At 52.1% G+C, this 19,007-nt stretch overlaps 1 protein-coding gene and 1 long non-coding RNA gene across 5 annotated transcripts in view; one reads left to right on the forward strand and one right to left on the reverse strand.

Moving 5' to 3' along the window:
• LOC132210893 (uncharacterized) overlaps positions 1 to 19,007 on the forward strand; it is a 297,035-nt gene that overhangs the window by 88,040 nt on the left and 189,988 nt on the right. The gene's annotated exons all lie outside the window — the stretch shown is intronic.
• The window catches only part of LOC125462404 (uncharacterized), a 347,507-nt gene that overhangs the window by 59,371 nt on the left and 269,129 nt on the right, over positions 1 to 19,007 (reverse strand). The window contains exons 57-61 of the mRNA XM_059653886.1: positions 15,308 to 15,421; positions 6,695 to 6,823; positions 4,997 to 5,158; positions 1,738 to 1,902; positions 1,094 to 1,259 (exon numbers count right to left, since the gene is read on the reverse strand). Of these exons, the coding sequence (XP_059509869.1) occupies positions 1,094 to 1,259; positions 1,738 to 1,902; positions 4,997 to 5,158; positions 6,695 to 6,823; positions 15,308 to 15,421 (736 nt within the window). The remainder of the gene's footprint in view (positions 1 to 1,093; positions 1,260 to 1,737; positions 1,903 to 4,996; positions 5,159 to 6,694; positions 6,824 to 15,307; positions 15,422 to 19,007) is intronic.

The following is a 19,007-nucleotide window of genomic DNA, read 5'->3' on the forward strand; positions in this document are numbered from 1 at the left end:
TGTGCCGACCTGTCATAACGATCTCAAGCCCATCTAACCTACACTATTCCATGTACGTCCATATGCTTGTCCAATGATGACTTAAATGTACCTAAAGTTGGCGAATCTACTACCATTGCAGGCAAAGCGTTCCATTCCCTTACTACTCTCTGAGTAGAGAAGCCACCTCTGACATCTGTCCTATATCTTTCACCCCTCAATTTAAAATTATGCCCCCTCGTGCTCACCGTCACCATCCGAGGAAAAAGGCTCTCCCTATCCACCCTATCTAACCCTCTGATTATTTTATGTGTCTCAATTAAGTCACCTCTCAACCTTCTTCTTTCTAATGAAAACAGCCTCAAGTCCCTCAGCCTTTCCTCGTAACACCTTTCCTCCATACCAGGCAACATCCTAGTAAATCACCTCTGCACCCTTTCCAAAGCTTCCATATCATTCTTATAATGCGGTGACCAGAACTGTACACAATACTCCAAGTGCGGTCGCACCAGAGTTTTGTACAGCTTCACCATAACCTCTTGGTTCTGGAACTCGATCCCTCTATTAATAAAAGCTAAAACACTGTATGCCTTCTTAACAGCCCTGTCAACCTGGGTGGCAACTTTCAAGGATCTGTGTACACGGACACCGAGATCTCTCTGCTCATCTACACTACTAAGAATCTTACCATTAGCCCTGTACTTTGCCTTCTGGTTACTCCTATCAAAGTGCATCACCTCACACTTGTCTGCATTAAACTCCATTTGCCACCTCTCAGCCCAGCTCTGCAGCTTATCTGTGTCTCTCTGCAACCTACAGCATCCTTCGTCAATATCCACAACTCCACCGACCTTAGTGTCAGCTGCAAATTTACTAACCCATCCTTCTACGCCCTCATCCAGGTCATTTGTAAAAATGACCAACAGCAGTGGACCCAACTCTGACCCTTGCGATACACCACTAGTAACTGGTCTCCAGGATGAACATTTCCCATCAACTACCACCCTCTGTCTTCTTTCAGCAAGCCAAGTCTCCATTAAGCTATTTTATTATATTTTATCAAACAGTGAAATATAGTAGAATATAGTCAGCTCTATGAATTAGTAATCCAGACCAGAAGTATATCCAGTGTAAAAACGCTGACATCCTCTCTCGCGTGTGCTGGCAAGTTTAATTTTCTCTTTGCTATCAATCTTTGCCTCCAAAGCCATTCTCCTCTTGATGGCTGAGGCAGTGTACGTCCCCAGCAGGCCTAGGTGACTGACTTCTGAAGCTCTCCACTGTGAAGGAAGCAAAGCATTTACAAGTGTTTGTATTTTAACCCAGGAATCAGAAGTGCATCTCAAATCACAAGACCAGAGTTTAAAAATCAAATGGCTCAGCATACCAACATACTTTAATTCAATGCTGGAAGTGATACAATACCAGGTTATAGTCCAAGAGTCAGATTTCACCTGACGAAGTAGCAACACTCCAAAAGCTTGTGATTTCAAATAAACCTGTTAGACTATGACCTACTGTTGTGTCACTTCTGTCTTTGTCCACCCCAGTCCAACACCAGCACCTCCACATCATTGATTCAATGCCACACTAGGGTTACAGCCTGAAAATGCCAAGTCATTTTATTACTGTTTTAATTACCATTTTGGGTTGACAGGCACTAACCATTGGAAAAACAGCAGTAGCTAACACAGGCCAAGTGTCAAATATATTCCACAGTGTTCTATATTATACAAATAGTACAGTGAACTCAAGTACCTCCATGTCAAGAGAGTAGTTCTTTACATTTGCCTGTCCATTATTTCTCAGAGACATTGCCAACATCATGTCATGCTTTTCATCACTGGAAAGACTGACTCGGGTTTGGGATGAGAGAACAATTTCTCCTTTATTCCGCTGGTGCTTTCCTGACAGTTTGATTGACTGAAAACAAAGATGGAGTTTTTCATTACACTCTTACCTCACAAGCATCACCTCACCCTTTCCATCTTTTCTGTCAAATTCCCCCTCTCTCATCTTCCCTTCTGAGGTTTTGCTAACATGAATCCACTTTGGAGAGGAACTAACACCCCACCCAACAGCTATGTCTCTTGGGCCTTCAGAGTGACCATTCAAGCAGAGTACCACCTCTGTATAAAGCATTGGAACTGTCCACCCACTGGAAAGCCGGAATAATCTCACGTCTGTAACGGTTTCTGGTTCCCACAGGGGAATTTCCCACATCGATATCTCCTTCTCGAGCAGATGTCCCAATAACAACAGCTGCCAGCCAAGTCAGAGACCAACAAGTTTCCATTACCAACAGTGCCACCAGGAATGGTAATAAAATGTGAGGCTGGATGAACACAGCAGGCCAAGCAGCATCTCAGGAGCACAAAAGCTGACGTTTCAGGCCTAGACCCTTCATCAGAGAGGGGGATGGGGGGAGGGAACTGGAATAAATAGGGAGAGAGGGGGAGGCGGACCGAAGATGGAGAGTAAAGAAGATAGGTGGAGAAGGTGTGGGTGGGGAGGTAGGGAGGGGATAGGTCAGTCCAGGGAAGACGGACAGGTCAAGGAGGTGGGATGAGGTTAGTAGGTAGCTGGGGGTGCGGCTTGGGGTGGGAGGAAGGGATGGGTGAGAGGAAGAACCGGTTAGGGAGGCAGAGACAGGTTGGACTGGTTTTGGGATGCAGTGGGTGGGGGGGAAGAGCTGGGCTGGTTGTGTGGTGCAGTGGGGGGAGGGGATGAACTGGGCTGGTTTAGGGATGCAGTGGGGGAAGGGGAGATTTTGAAACTGGTGAAGTCCACATTGATACCATATGGCTGCAGGGTTCCCAGGCGGAATATGAGTTGCTGTTCCTGCAACCTTCGGGTGGCATCATTGTGGCAGTGCAGGAGGCCCATGATGGACATGTCATCAAGAGAATGGGAGGGGGAGTGGAAATGGTTTGCGACTGGGAGGTGCAGTTGTTTGTTGCGAACTGAGCGGAGGTGTTCTGCAAAGCGGTCCCCAAGCCTCCGCTTGGTTTCCCCAATGTAGAGAAAGCCGCACCGGGTACAGTGGATGCAGTATACCACATTGGCAGATGTGCAGGTGAACCTCTGCTTAATGTGGAATGTCATCTTGGGGCCTGGGATGGGGGTGAGGGAGGAGGTGTGGGGACAAGTGTAGCATTTCCTGCGGTTGCAGGGGAAGGTGCCGGGTGTGGTGGGGTTGGAGGGCAGTGTGGAGCGAACAAGGGAGTCACGGAGAGAGTGGTCTCTCCGGAAAGCAGACAGGGGTGGGGATGGAAAAATGTCTTGGGTGGTGGGGTCGGATTGTAAATGGCGGAAGTGTCGGAGGATAATGCGTTGTATCCGGAGGTTGGTAGGGTGGTGTGTGAGAACGAGGGGGATCCTCTTGGGGCGGTTGTGGCGGGGGCGGGGTGTGAGGGATGTGTCGCGGGAAATGCGGGAGACGCGGTCAAGGGCGTTCTTAATCACCGTGGGGGGGAAGTTGCGGTCCTTAAAGAACTTGGACATCTGGGATGTGCGGGAGTGGAATGTCTTATCGTGGGAGCAGATGCGGCGGAGGCGGAGGAATTGGGAATAGGGGATGGAATTTTTGCAGGAGGGTGGGTGGGAGGAGGTGTATTCTAGGTAGCTGTGGGAGTCGGTGGGCTTGAAATGGACATCAGTTACAAGCTGGTTGCCTGAGATGGAGACTGAGAGGTCCAGGAAGGTGAGGGATGTGCTGGAGATGGCCCAGGTGAACTGAAGGTTGGGGTGGAAGGTGTGGGTGAAGTGGATGAACTGTTCGAGCTCCTCTGGGGAGCAAGAGGCGGCGCCGATACAGTCATCAATGTACCGGAGGAAGAGGTGGGGTTTGGGGCCTGTGTAGGTGCGGAAGATGGACTGTTCCACGTAACCTACAAAGAGGCAGGCATAGCTGGGGCCCATGCGGGTGCCCATGGCCACCCCCTTAGTCTGTAGGAAGTGGGAGGAGTCAAAAGAGAAGTTGTTGAGTGTGAGGACGAGTTCCGCTAGGCGGATGAGAGTGTCGGTGGAGGGGGCCTGGTCGGGCCTGCGGGACAGGAAGAAGCGGAGGGCCTTGTTGGTTTGGTTACAATTTAGACACAACCAGCTTTTTCTTCACAGGACTCAAGATCACATTTGAAATCAGATCTAATTTATTGTAGACCTAAACCCATCATCTGTGCAGATTACTGCAAGGGCATCTGCTGCTGCAACCAAGTGGCCATTCTTAAATGGCAATTAATAAACAGAACAAGAGAGATGAAGGGATTTTTAAACTCCCCAAATGATGGGAAACTAGAGCCTGTCAAAGAAAGCCAATTAAGTTATTAAAAATTCACAGACAGGTGCAAACTAGCAATCTAAAAAGCTGTATGGTATGTAGACCTGTCTTAAGGAGGCTACAATTTGAAAGTGAGGAAGTTGTGCTTCAGAGATAGTGTTTGCTGGTCTTGAGGTAAGGTTTCAGGATAAGGGGATTATTATCCACCAGGAATGGTGGTCACTTCTGGTACTGCAGCAGGACCCACAATGGCGGGATCATCATTGGAGTCCTGGAACACAGGCAAATGGGATAAGAATGCCATGATCAGTGAGGGTGGGGGGCTTCTGGCATGGGGGAAGACCCTACTGCTCGTGGTCACCTTCAATGGGCAGATAGTGCATAACAAGGATGGGCCACCTCATTGAACCTGCTCTGCCATTCAATGGACCGAATGGCTACTTCTGCTCCAAAGTCTTATGGTCTTATGGACCATGGCACCTGCCCACATGGTGAGGCCGCTCCCGATTCTCATTCCCTCCCCTCACCCCGAGTTTCTTGGTTTTACAAACTGATCCCACAACACAATCTGAATCAAAAAAAATTACAACCAACAATAGACCCTAGAATTTCAGATGGTAATGCTGAATCTTAAAGAAATAGGATTAAAATTTTGGGTCAATCTTAAAAAGCAAGATAAATGAAGATGAAACAAAATCATAGATGCAATAGTTAAAATGAAATCAAAACAACTCGCACATTTGACATGTTGCAGAGGGCCAATTTCAGATAGTGATGCAGCTGGTCACGATAATCAGTTTGGATCTTCCCAAAAATGTCCTGCCTTTCACAAGAGGACTGGAAAACATTGGAGAAAGTGGCAGCAATCCCGATGCTGTCTGGTCTCATTGGTCTGTTATTCTGTAGGAAGTGGAAAACACATGACAAATGGCAGCAGTCCATCCCGATCAGTTGCTTTTTAATAAACAGTTGCCTCCAGAATTCCCAGCGCCGTGCGGTGTCTTCGATGATACATTGCTGGTGAGTGAGGCGTGGATTTGGAATGTGCGACTAGACTAACATCTGCTAACTTTGAAACACAGGAACTCTTCAGCCGCCCATGAGAAAATAACCAGAACCCTACATAAGCGTAATGATTATCTATGGGAGTACTTGGAGCTAGCTCCATTACTGTCAGAGTGGAAAAGCAGGCCAATCATTACTATATTAATGTGGTAACTGCATAAAATATTGAGGTTACAATTTCCCTTCCTTGAAGGAAGTCAGAAGGGGAAATAATGGGGTATGTTGGCTTGGGGAGGAAACACAACCTGTTCTTGTCACCTCAGTAATTAAGTGCTAGACTAGAAGATCATCCCTGACTCGACACCAACTAAGGCCATGAAGAGTTCAGTATTGAGTCATATTACTGCCCGTCTCCCTGTGACCCCCAAACATCAACAGTGTCAAGGCTTATGGCAGGGTAAAGTACCCGTCAGCTGTTAATGAATGGATTGGTGGGTGATTGGGTGACTTATCTCACTGTTAGGAGTGCAGTGTTGTCACCACCAAACACAGTCTCACAACACACACTTGGAAATAAACATTCTGCCCGCAGTGTTTAAGAGGTGACCTTCTCGAGACCTACAGGATCATGAGGAGTGATAGACAGAGTCAATGGTAGGCTGTCTTTTCCCTAGGATGGGGGATTTCAAGACTAAAGGAGCACAATTTTAAGGTGAGAGATTTAAGAAATACATGGGGGGGACTTTTTTTTTTTACACAGGCTGTGATTTGCGTGTGAAATGAACTTCCTGAGGAAGTGGTAGATGCGGGCACAGTTACAACATTCAAAAGATACTTAGATAAATACCTGAATAGGAAAGGTCTGGAGGGATATGGGCCAGAAGCAGGCAGGTGGGACTAGTTTAGTTTGAGGTTATGCTCAGCATGGACTGTTTGGATCTGTTTCAGTGCTGTATGATTCTATGAATATGACTGAAATAAAACAATCATCATGGTAAGTTTAGTGAGGTTAATAATGGCCTGGGGAGTTACTGCATGCTGCAATTCTACCTGATGTTGCCCATCATTGAGTTCACATCGAACTGGGGTCTTTTTGGCTTGTCCATTTTACATCATCTCCTAAAGAGGAATTTCACTCCTAATGGTCATAGATACATTAGTAGTCGTGTGATACCATGTAATCACTTCATGTAAATATTGTCACTATTCTCCAATGTTATTCAAATCACTGAAAGGTTCGTGGGTGTTTGCTGTTCAGATGTAGAATTATATTTGCAATCGAACACAAAATCAAAATGCCTGAGATGTATAAGTTTGACATGCAATTAAACTCAAATTTTAGAATATGGATGCAGCTATACAAAAGGCACTAAGACTACATTACATTCGTAAAGTGTACAAAGAGATTACTTCCTTGTTGAGATACTTTACCTGATATTCAAAGCTTTGATTGATTTTCCTGTCACTCCAATGGAGCTCCATGCTCTCAGTGAAAGAGTTTTGGGTGGACATGACCGATCCACAACTGTGTACAGATTGAATCAGAAGCAAGGGCTGCAGCTGGATAAACACAATGGAAATATTTCAGTGACTGTAAGAAAATCAGACTATTATTATAAATTAGTCCTACTTCACTCTTTTAATTACTATTGGCCATCATTCTATTGTCTTATGAGAAAACTAAATTGGAGGATGGGATATTCTTGAGACAGAAATCTGTATATATTCACCAGAAACACTGAGAAGTATAACTACTATGGATCTACGTTTATTAGCATCTTCCCCAACAGACTCCCTCTGCTGGTACATGAACATTCTTTAGCCTCCAGTGAGGATAATGCACAATTTTCAATAGGCTACAGATGTTTGAATTTTCCCATTTCAGTGGATTGCTGTGTTACTGATAGCCTTAAGGAGGTAACTGGGAGGAACATCACAAAGGAGTAAGATTATGTTTGGTATCCAATAGACAACTATAGTTTCAATTTGAATGATAGCACTGGAGAGGAATTCAAACTGAACTGTGGCAAATTCAGAACCAGTCGCAGATAATGTATGTTCAGTGGCTCATTGAGAACATTCAGAATTGAGGTAGGGTGTTAGAGGGTGATCTAGGGAGGAAAAAAATGAAGTAACAACCAGATAGAATGACATGGAGCTATCACTTTTCTTCCTGGGTGGATGAGCTTGGATCAGATGACTTGGCATTTCTTCACCATATCCACTGAACAATCTAAATGATCTGCATCATCTGTAACTATTGGTACCAATCTCCATCATTTCACACATGTTTTGGACAAACAAGACAGATATATTCGAATCCTAGCTAATCCTGATTGTAATTATTATTATCAATGAAACATTAACTCTGTTTCCCACAGATGCTGCTGAGTTTCTCCAGTACTTTCTGGTTTTATTACAGATTTCCAGAATCTGCTGTACTTTGCTTTTACAATTACCTCACCTGTGAGCAAGCAATCTTCTCTGAGGCTCTTAAGCTCTCTTCATTGTTATTTAACCCATTTTTCTAAGCAACCTGTTCAGAGCTGCTGTTACTCACCTCTGGAGGAGGTGGGACTTGAACCTGGACCTCTTGGTCCAGGGGTAGGGATGCAACAGGGCCCGCTTTTAACATCTTAGTCACCTTCCAGGATACAACCATTTTTCTTTGTGCAAGGTGTGACTCCACCCAACAGAAGCTTTTCCTGATTCCCATGGACCCCAGTTTTGCTGGGGTCCTCGATACTTCTCATGATCAAAAGTGACCTTGCTGTTGAAGGCTGCCATTCTCACTTCACCTCTGGAATTCAGCTCTTTTGTCCCCGCAAGACTATAATGAAGTCCGGAGCTGAATGGGTCTGATAGAACCCATATTGAATGTCAGTGAGCAGGTTACTGCTGAGTAAGTGTTGCTTGTTTGTTCTGCTATCAACATCTTCCATCACTTTACTTATGATTGAGAGTGGGCTGATGGAGTGGTAATTGGCTGGTTGAATTTGACCACTTTTTCTGTACGGGACATACCTCAGCAATTTTCTACACTGTTCACGGCAGTTCTCAGCTGATCAATACCTGGATCACAATCTAGTCTGTTATTTTTACTGAGGAATGTCTTATCTTCTCCAAATATGGTTTACTTCAAAGAAAATCTTTAACAGCGTAATAAATAAGGATGTTTATCTGTTATGACGCGAGAAATTTTTGGAACATCCCTCCCAGTCCTGTTCATTTGTTATGGCAACCTTAAAATTACAGGGAGAAGTTAATGGAGGAGAGAAAGAGAGATTGATAGAGAGAAAGCAGGGTCAGAGGGGAGAGGGATGGGGCGGGGGGGGAGAGAGAGTGCGAGAGAGAGGGCGAGAGAGAGGGCGAGAGAGAGGGCGAGAGAGAGGGCGAGAGAGAGGGCGAGAGAGAGGGCGAGAGAGAGGGCGAGAGAAAGAGGGCGAGAGAGAGGGCGAGAGAGAGGGCGAGAGAGAGGGCGAGAGAAAGAGGGCGAGAGAAAGAGGGCGAGAGAGAGGGCGAGAGAGAGGGCGAGAGAGAGGGCGAGAGAAAGAGGGCGAGAGAGAGGGCGAGAGAGAGGGCGAGAGAGAGGGTGAGAGAGAGGGCGAGAGAGAGAGAGAGAAAGAGGGTGAGAGAGAGAGAGGGGGGAGAGACGGAGGGGGAGAAGGGGGGAAAGAGGTGGGGGGAAGAGAGAGGGGGGGAAGAGAGAGGGGAGGAAGAGAGAGGGGGGAATGAGAGAGGGGGGAAAGAGAGAGGGGGGGAAGAGAGAGGGGGGAAAGAGAGAGGGGGGGAAGAGAGAGGGGGGGAAGAGAGAGGGGGGAAAGAGAGAGGGGGGAAAGAGAGAGGGGGGAAAGAGAGAGGGGGGAAGAGGGGGGGGGAGAGAGGGGGGGGAAGAGAGGGGGGGGAAGAGAGGGGGGGGAAGAGAGGGGAGGAAGAGAGGGGGGGAAGAGAGGGGGGGAAGATAGGGGGGAAGGGGGGGGAAGGGGGGAAGAGAGGGGGGGAAGAGAGGGGGGGAAGAGAGAGGGGGAAGAGAGAGGGGGGAAGAGAGAGGGGGGAAGAGAGAGGGGGGAAGAGAGAGGGGGGAAGAGAGAGGGGGGAAGAGAGGGAAGTGGGGGGAAGAGAAGGGGGAAGGGGGAGAAGAGAGGGGGGAAGAGGGGGGGGGAAGAGAGGGGGGGAAGAGGGGGGGGAAGAGAGGGAAGGGGGGAAGAGCGGGAGGGGGGAAGCGAGGGAAGGGGGGGAAGAGAGGGGGGAAGGGGGGAAGGGGGGAAGAGGTGGGGGAAGAGAGGGGGAGAAGAGGGGGGAAGAGAGGGAAGGGGGGGAAGAGCGGGAGGGGGGAAGCGAGGGAAGGGGGGGAAGAGAGGGGGGAAGGGGGGGAAGAGGTGGGGGAAGAGAGGGGGGGAAGGGGGGGGAAGAGAGGGGAAGGCGGGGGGAAGAGAGAGGGGGAAGAGAGGGGGGAAGGGGGGGAAGGGGGGGAAGAGGTGGGGGAAGGGGGGGAAGAGGTGGGGGAAGGGGGGGGAAGGGGGGGAAGAGAGGGGGGAAGAGGGGGGAAAAGAGAGGGGGGGAAGAGATGGGGGGAAGGGGGGGAGGGGGGGAAGAGAGGGGGGGGAAGAGAGGAGGGGGGGGAAGGGACGGGGGGAAGGGGGGGAAGAGACGGGGGAAGGGGGGACGGGGGGAAAGAGAGATGGGGGGAAGAGAGAGGGGGCAAGAGAGAGGGGGCAAGAGAGAGGGGGAAGAGAGAGGGGGAAGAGAGAGGGGGAAGAGGGAAAGGGAAAGGGGGGGAAGAGAAGGGGGGAAGAGAGAGGGGGGAAGAGAGAGGGGGGAAGAGAGGGGAGGGAAGAGAGGGGAGGGAAGAGAGGGGGGAAGAGAGGGAAGAGAGGGAAGAGAGGGAAGAGAGGGGGGAAGAGAGAGGGGGGAAGAGAGAGGGGGGAAGAGAGAGGGGGGAAGAGAGAGGGGGGAAGAGAGAGGGGGGAAGAGAGGGAAGAGAGGGGAGGGAAGAGAGGGGGGAAGGGGGGGGAAGAGAGGGGGGGAAGAGAGGGGGGGGAAGAGAGGGGGGGAAGAGAGGGGGGGAAGAGAGGGGGGGAAGAGAGGGGGGAAGAGAGGGGGGGAAGAGAGGGGGGGAAGAGGGGGGGGAAGAGCGGGGGAAGGGGGGGAAGAGAGGGGGGGAAAAGAGGGGGGAGAGGGGGGGGAAGGGGGGGGAAGAGAGGGGGGGGAAGAGAGTTGGGGGGGAAGAGAGGGAAGAGGGGCTGAAAGAGAGGGGGGAGGGGGGGGAAGAGAGGGGGGGAAGAGAGGGGGGAAGGGGGGAAGGGGGGAAGAGGGGGGGAAGGGGGGAAGAGAGAGGGGGGAAGAGAGGGAAGTGGGGGGAAGAGAAGGGGGAAGGGGGAGAAGAGAGGGGGGAAGAGAGAGGGGGGGAAGAGAGAGGGGGGAAGAAAGAGGGGGGGAAGAGAGAGGGGGGAAGAGAGGGAAGGGGGGGAAGAGAGGGAGGGGGGGAAGAGTGGGAAGGGGGGAAGAGAGGGGGGAAGGGGGAGGGGGGGAAGGGGGGGAAGGGGGGGAAGAGAGGGGGGAAGAGAGAGGGGGGAAGAGAGGGGGGGAAGAGAGGGGGGGAGAGAGGGGAAGGGGGGGAAGAGAGAGGGGGAAGAGAGAGGGGGAAGGAGGGAAGGGGGGAAGAGGTGTGGGAAGGGGAGGAAGAGGTGGGGGAAGAGGGGGGGAAGGGGGGAAGAGGAGGAAGAGAGGGGGGAAGAGAGAGGGGGGGAAGAGAGGGAAGGGGGGAAGAGATGGGGGGAAGGGGGAGGGGGGGAAGAGAGGAGAGGGGGGGAAGGGACGGGGGGAAGGGGGGGAAGAGACGGGGGAAGGGGGAAGGGGGGGAAAGAGAGAGGGGGGCAAGAGAGAGGGGGCAAGAGAGAGGGGGAAGAGAGAGGGGGAAGAGAGAGGGGGAAGAGAGAGGGGGAAGAGAGAGGGGGAAGAGAGAGGTGGAAGAGAGAGGTGGAAGAGAGAGGGGGAAGACAGGGGGGAAGGGGGGGAAGGGGGGAAGAGGGGGGAAGGGGGGGAAGAGAAGGGGAGAAGAGAGAGGGGAGAAGAGAGAGGGGGCAAGAGAGAGGGGGCAAGAGAGAGGGGGCAAGAGAGAGGGGGCAAGAGAGAGGGGGAAGAGAGAGGGGGAAGAGAGAGGGGGAAGACAGGGGGGAAGGGGGGGAGAGGGGGGAAGAGGGGGGGAAGGGGGGGGAAGAGAGGGAAGAGAGGGGGGAAGGGGGAAGAGAGGGGGGAAGAAGGGGGGAAGGGGGGGAAGTGGGGAAGGGGGGGAAGAGAGGGGGGGAAGAGAGGGGGGGAAGAGAGGGGGGGGAAGGGGGGGAAGAGAGGGGGGGGAAGAGAGTGGGGGGGGGAAGAGAGGGACTAGGGGCTGAAAGAGAGGGGGGAAGGGGGGGAAGAGAGGGGGGGAGAAGAGAGGGGGGAAGAGAGGGGGGGAAGAGAGGGGGGAAGGGAGGGGGGAAGAGGGGGGGGGAAGAGAGGGGGGAAGAGAGGGGGGGGAAGAGAGTGGGGGAAGAGAGTGGGGGAAGAGAGTGGGGGGGGGAAGAGAGGGAAGAGGGGGTGAAAGAGAGGGGGGGAAGAGGGGAAGTGGGGAAGAGAGGGGGGGAAGAGAGGAGAGTGGGGGGAAGAGGGGGCGGAAGAGAGGGAAGAGAAGAGGGGGGAAGGGGGGAAGAGAGTGGGGGAAGAGAGGGGGGGAAGAGAGGGGGGGAAGAGAGGGGGGGAAGAGAGGGGGGAAGAGAGGGGGGGGAAGAGAGGGGGGGAAGAGAGGGGGGGAAGAGAGGGGGGGAAGGGAGGGGGGAAGAGGGGGGGGGGAAGAGAGGGGGGAAGAGAGGGGGGGGGAAGAGAGAGGGGGGAAGAGAGGGAATTGGGGGGAAAAGAAGGGGGAAGGGGGAGAAGAGAGGGGGGAAGAGAGAGGGGGGGAAGAGAGGGAGGGGGAAGAGAGAGGGGGGGAAGAGAGGGGGGGGAAGAGAGGGGGGAAGAGAGGGGGGGAAGAGAGGGGGGGAAGAGAGGGGGGGAAGAGGGGAAGGAGGGAAGAGGGTGGAAGGGGGGAAGAGAGGGGGGAAGAGAGGGAAGAGAGAGGGGGGGAAGAGAGGGGGGAAGAGAGGGGGGGAAGAGAGGGGGGGAAGAGAGGGGGGGAAGAGAGGGGGGGAAGAGAGGGGGGGAAGAGAGGGGGGGAAGAGGGGAAGGAGGGAAGAGGGTGGAAGGGGGGAAGAGAGGGGGGAAGAGAGGGAAGAGAGGGGGGGAAGAGAGGGGAGGGAAGAGAGGGGGGAAGGGGGGGAAGTGGGGAAGGGGGGGAAGAGAGGGGGGGAAGAGAGGGGGGGAAGAGAGGGGGGGGAAGGGGGGGAAGAGAGGTGGGGGAAGAGAGTGGGGGGGGAAGAGAGGGACTAGGGGCTGAAAGAGAGGGGGGAAGGGGGGGGAAGAGAGGGGGGAGAAGAGAGGGGGGAAGAGAGGGGGGGAAGAGAGGGGGGAAGGGAGGGGGGAAGAGAGGGGGGAAGAGAGGGGGGAAGAGAGGGGGGGAAGAGAGGGGGGAAGAGAGGGGGGAAGAGAGGGGGGAAGAGAGGGGGGGAAGAGAGTGGGGGAAGAGAGTGGGGGAAGAGAGTGGGGGAAGAGAGTGGGGGAAGAGAGTGGGGGGGAAGAGAGGGAAGAGGGGGTGAAAGAGAGGGGGGGAAGAGGGGAAGGGGGGGAAGAGAGGGGGGGAAGAGAGGAGAGTGGGGGGAAGAGGGGGCGGAAGAGAGGGAAGAGAAGAGGGGGGAAGGGGGGAAGAGAGTGGGGGAAGAGAGTGGGGGAAGAGAGTGGGGGAAGAGAGTGGGGGAAGAGAGGGGGGGAAGAGAGGGGGGGAAGAGAGGGGGGGAAGAGAGGGGGGGAAGAGAGGGGGGGGAAGAGAGGGGGGGGAAGAGAGGGGGGGAAGAGAGGGGGGGAAGAGAGGGGGGGAAGAGAGGGGGGGAAGAGAGGGGGGGAAGAGAGGGGGGAAGGGGGGAAAGGAGGGAAGAGGGGGGGGAAGGGGGGAAGAGAGGGGGGGGAAAGAGAGAGGGGGGAAGAGAGGGAATTGGGGGGAAAAGAAGGGGGAAGGGGGAGAAGAGAGGGGGGAAGAGAGAGGGGGGGAAGAGAGGGGGGGAAGAGAGGGGGGGAAGAGAGGGGGGGAAGAGAGGGGGGGAAGAGGGGAAGGAGGGAAGAGAGGGGGGAAGAGAGGGAAGAGAGAGGGGGGGAAGAGAGGGGGGGAAGAGAGGGGGGGAAGAGAGGGGGGGAAGAGAGGGGGGGAAGAGGGGAAGGAGGGAAGAGGGTGGAAGGGGGGAAGAGAGGGGGGAAGAGAGGGAAGAGAGGGGGGGAAGAGAGGGGAGGGAAGAGAGGGGGGAAGGGGGGGGGAAGAGAGGGGGGGAGAGAGGGGGGGAGAGAGGGGGGAGAGAGGGGGGGAAGAGAGGGAAGAGCGGGGAGGGAAGAGAGGGGGGAAGGGGGGGAAGAGGGGGGAAGGGGGTGAAGGGAGGGGGGGAAAAGGGGGGAAGGGGGGGAAGAGGGGAAGGGGGGGGAAGAGGGGGGGAAGGGAGGGGGGGAAGGGAGGGGGGGAAGGGAGGGGGGGGAAGGGAGGGGGGGAAGGGAGGGGGGGTTAGAGAGTGGGGGGGGAAGAGAGGGAAGAGGGGGTGAAAGAGAGGGGGGAAGGGGGGGAAGAGAGGGGGGGAAGAGAGGGAAGGGAAGAGGGGGGAAGGGGGGAAGAGAGTGGGGGAAGAGAGGGGGGGGAAGAGAGGAGAGTGGGGGAAGGGGGGGGGAAGAGAGAGAGGGGAAGGGGGAAGGGGGGAAGAGAGGGGGGGAAGAAGGGGAAGAGAGGGGGGGAAGAGAGGGGGGTTAGAGAGTGGGGGGGGAAGAGAGGGAAGAGGGGGTGAAAGAGAGGGGGGAAGGGGGGGAAGAGAGGGGGGGAAGAGAGGGAAGGGAAGAGGGGGGAAGGGGGGAAGAGAGTGGGGGAAGAGAGGGGGGGAAGAGAGGAGAGTGGGGGAAGGGGGGGGGAAGAGAGAGAGGGGAAGGGTGGAAGGGGGGAAGAGAGGGGGGGAAGAAGGGGAAGAGAGGGGGGGAAGAGAGGGAACGGAAGAGAGGGGGGAAGGGGGCAAGGGCGGGAAGAGAGGGGGGAAGAGAGAGGGGGAAGGGGGGGAAGAAGGGGGGGAAGGGAGGGGGGGAAGGGAGGGGAAGAGGGGGGGAAGAGAGGGGGGGGAAGGGGGGAAGAGAGGGGGGAAGAGAGGGGGGAAGAGGGGTGGAACAGGGGGGGAAGGGGGGAAGAGGGGGGGAAGAGAGGGGGCGACGGGGGGGTGGGGAGGGAAGGGGGGAAGGGGGGGAAGAGGGGGGAATGGGGGAGGGGAAGGGGGGTAGAGGGGGGGAAGGGGGGGGAACAGAGGAGGGGGGAAGAGAGTTGGGGAAGAGGGGGGAGAGAGAGAGGGCGAGAGAGAGAGGGGGCGGGAGAGAGAGTGTGGGGGGGAGAGAGTGTCGGGGGGAGAGAGTGTCGGGGGGAGAGAGTGTGGGGGGGAGAGAGTGTGGGGGGGAGAGAGTGTGGGGGGGAGAGAGTGTGGGGGGGAGAGAGTGTGGGGGGGGAGAGAGAGAGAGTGTGGGGGGGAGAGAGAGAGGGCGAGGGGGAGAGATGGGGGGGGCAGAGAGAGAGGGGGGAGAGAGAGAAGGGGGAGAGGGGGTGAACAAGTGAGAGACAGTGTACGAGAGAGAGAGAAGCGGGGGAAGAGTACAGGCAAGAGACAGAAACTGACAATGTGGGTGAGAGACAGAGTCTCAGTTCTGTTAATTCATTGTGGTGAGACCAAATAACATGGGGAAAGCCAAAAGGAAATGGAAGAGACAGTGTGACGGGGGTGGGAGAGAAAGTAGATTCCCAGTTAATCCTCTGTGACAACCCCAAATAAAATGGGGAAAATCAAAAAAAAAGAGGAGAGGGATTGAAAGAGGAAGAAAATGCAAGGGAATGGAAGGAGTGTGCAGAAGAAAGAGAGGGAGAGGAAAATTCTGTTAATTCATTGGGGTTCACCCAAGGAATACCTGGCCTGAAGAAAAGTCCACACATGTGTCCCAGGTTGTTAAGTTGCTTTCCAAAGCGTATTCTAATGTGAATTTAAGATCAACGGGTTGGCCTCCATTCCAGGAAACATGGGCCTAGAGAAGGTTAAACAAGCGTTAGTCAGACTGAATGTTGCTCCACTTTACATGAGAATTCAGTTTTATGTTAAACACATTTGAGGCTCCAAGTCACACTTCAGTGATATCTTACAGTGTCTGATCTTAACTTTGATAACTTGACTGGGTGATTACGCAGGACACAGTCCTGAGTGTCAAAGATAGTCACCTCCAAGTCTGCATGTTGAACTAAAATTCAATCCCGCCAGGAACAGCAGCAGGAACAATTAATGGGGAACAGACTGGAGCCAATGTAAATTAGAATGACAATGACCCTGACAGGGTCACAATATTGAGGTGGGGAAATGAATTTTAGATAACATGAAGATGTGAAATGTTTTGCTGGGTTTTGCAGCGTGTTCCACTTTCTGCCTGACTACTTGTATGGGTGATACTTGAAGTTGAGTAGCTCAAAAACTGCCCAGAATGAATAAGGAAAATCATATGTTTAAGGTCCTAACCTATTTATCATTTCCCAGAAGGGGAAACCAATAATACATGGAGCTGAACTGCTATACTGAAGCTTGATTTTAAAGCATAAGAGAAAGTCAAACCTGTATCTGTCACTCACCACTTATCCTTTTTTTTCCTTCTGTGAGGGCATTTATTAATTTGATTTTGTATGACACAGTGCCATCATCCAACTGTGCTTGAAATTCATGGGACAGAAAATGTGTACAGATTAACCCTTTTGTAGGTGAGGTGCTTTGAGCTGATGCTTGGGGTCTCTGCTATCCCGCCACTCCACACAACAATCAGGGGTGGGTTTACCCAATTCTCATGGATTGCCACAAACCAACCTTTGTAGGGCCTCCCTCCAAGGAGTTGCTGGCCAATCAAATAGCTGACAGCTCCCTGGTCCGAGCCACCGGGACGTTAGTTGTCAATGGTGAGAAGCCATGAAGCCAGAGTTAGGAGGAAGTGGGGAAGCATCTTGTTGGTGCCCCAGCAAGAGTTAGGATTTGGGTGGGGTGGACTATGGAGTGGACATGGCTAGGGAGAAGGGACAAAGTACAGGGAGAAAGTGGAGGGACTTGACCCATGGTACACAGGCTGGTCTCTATATTAGTCTCCTGCACTGGAGGGGATGTAGTGTGGGTTGGGAAGGTGGGTAGGTGGCAGGCAGTGTGCCCCTGGACTTTGTACAGGACCACCCGCAACTTCTCTGAGGAGACATGAGGTACAGCACTTTATGGAGGAAATGTTTCTTTTTTTAAAAATTAACAAACAGTACATATTTCAACAGAGATAACAAGGTGTAGAGCTGGATGAACACAGAAGGCCAAGCAGCATCAGAGGAGCAGGAAGGCTGACGTTTCAGGCCTAGACCCTTCTTCTGAAGGGTCAGTCTTCTCAGTCCTCTGATGCTGCTTGGCCTACTGTGTTCATCCAGCTCTACACCTTGTTTTCTCAGATTCACCAGCATCTGCAGTTCCTACTATCCCTGAAACATATTTCAACAGTTGATTTTGATAAAGCACGTGAGCACTGCTGAAAAACAAGATATGTTTTGTCAAGTCTATTTCATTAAGGAAATTCACACAACACCAATGTAAAGGAGGGACAAAATTGTCATCAATAAAATCTGGATCAGAAGTGTATGCTGACTGGTTGGCAAGTGGACTGTGACTGGTGAAGTATTGCCACGGAGCATACACGACTTATATAAATGAACGACGATTAGCCGCCAAGCTTTGTTTAAATTTAAATGTGCTAGTTTGACTCTGATTTGCCAAGGCATGGTCAGATAATGGCTGTTACTTATTTTGTTGAGTTGAAACAGGGGCGGTGCATGTCCATGTTCTTTCTGTTTGCTGTATCTTAACGTATGTCGCTTCCATACATGTAAGTACATCACAACGCAAACCAGACTGATAGGCTTCAACAAAATTGTCTTTTTTTTCCAGCAAGAGAGGTAGCAAGAACTGCAAAATGCTGGTGTCAGAGACAACAGTGTGGGGCTGAAGGAACACTGCAAGTCAGGCAGTAGCAGGGGAGCAGGAAAGTTGACTGCTCCTTTGAGGCTGCCTGAGCTACAGTGTTCCTCCAGCTCCACACTGTGTTGTCTTTTTTTTCAACGATATGTATGTGCTGACACTGCAAATGGGTAATCTATTGTTTAGTAACTGAAGTAAATAACTCTTGTAGAAGCTAAGTGTGTGATCTGCATCACTCAATGTTGTGAATATTGTAATAATGTCGCAATGAATCATTCTTTTAAGATTTCACACAAATGCACTGCACATATTTTATTTCTTGTTGCAGGATCTCACCACGCAGTGAAAATTCTGTGCTGAGTCAGGCTGTAATCCAGAGATTAATTCCTTTTGGCCACTATGACATGACATTTGTTTTTACAGAAAATAATTATAATCTTCAGTTAAGTCATATAAATCAGGAGCCATCAGATTTAAAGGCTTTGGTTGCTTTGGCAACATGCTTTCTGAGACATTTTCAATCGGGTAAGAGTTCAAAAGATTTCAGCTTTCCACTGTCATTCATGTAAAAACATCAACTGCAGTACCGAGGGAAGGGTTAGAAAACTGACTGGCAAGAGCCTAGATTCAGATCATAATTTAGTGCGCTAAGCATAGGAACAGTGTTGCCTTAAATCTGCTCATCAGACACAATATCTTGGAACTGCTTCCCAAAAACCTGTAAAATTCTAGACAGTGTAAATGCAGGAATGGTTTTCCCAAAGACCAGGGAGTCCAGAGGCAAGGGTTGCAGTCTAAGCATACAGGATAGGCCAGTTACACGCATACAAACACAAGAGTAGGTCACTCACAGAATCCCTACAGTGCGGAAAAAGTCCATTCGGCCCTGTGAGCCTGCTCCATCATTCAACAAGATGATGACTGATCTGATTCTAACCTCTACTCTACTTTCCTGCACATCCCTGATAATCTTTCATTTCCTTGGTCATCAAAAATCTATCTACCTCTGCCTGAAAAATATTTAAAGATTCTACATCACTGCCTTTGGGGAAGGATAAAAACTCTCAACCTTTTGAGAGGGGAAAAAATGTTTCCTAATCTCTGTCTTTAATGGGTGACCTCTCATTTTTAAACTATGGCCCCAGTTCTCTCAGGATCTTACATATTTCAATTAAGACACCTCTACCTCTTTGAAACTCCACAGTATACAGGACTGACCTGTCTAGCTTCCAACGACAAGTGGAGAAATATCTTCACCCAGAGAGTGGAGAGCCTGTGGAATTCTCTGTCATAGAAGCAGATGAGGGCAAAACTTTGAATACTTTCAAGAAGGAGCTGGATATAGTTGTTAGGCTTAATGGGATTAAAAGTTATGGGGAGAAAGTGGGAACAGGCTGATCCCTGCAGGGCAAACTTAAAGGGCTGAATGGCCTGCTCCTGCTCCTATCTTCTACGTTTCTATACAACAGATTTGTGGGTGTACATAGACTAAATGGACTGCAGTGGTTCCATAAGTCACTCACCATCACCTTCTCAACGGCAATTAGGGATGAGCAATAAATGTTAGTCTAGCCTGTAACGCCCACAAGCTGTGCATGAAGGGCAAGTGGTTTAGCAAGAATGCTGGG

The sequence above is a fragment of the Stegostoma tigrinum genome, chromosome 23 (genome assembly GCF_030684315.1).
Source record: "Stegostoma tigrinum isolate sSteTig4 chromosome 23, sSteTig4.hap1, whole genome shotgun sequence".
Lineage (NCBI taxonomy): Eukaryota > Metazoa > Chordata > Chondrichthyes > Orectolobiformes > Stegostomatidae > Stegostoma > Stegostoma tigrinum.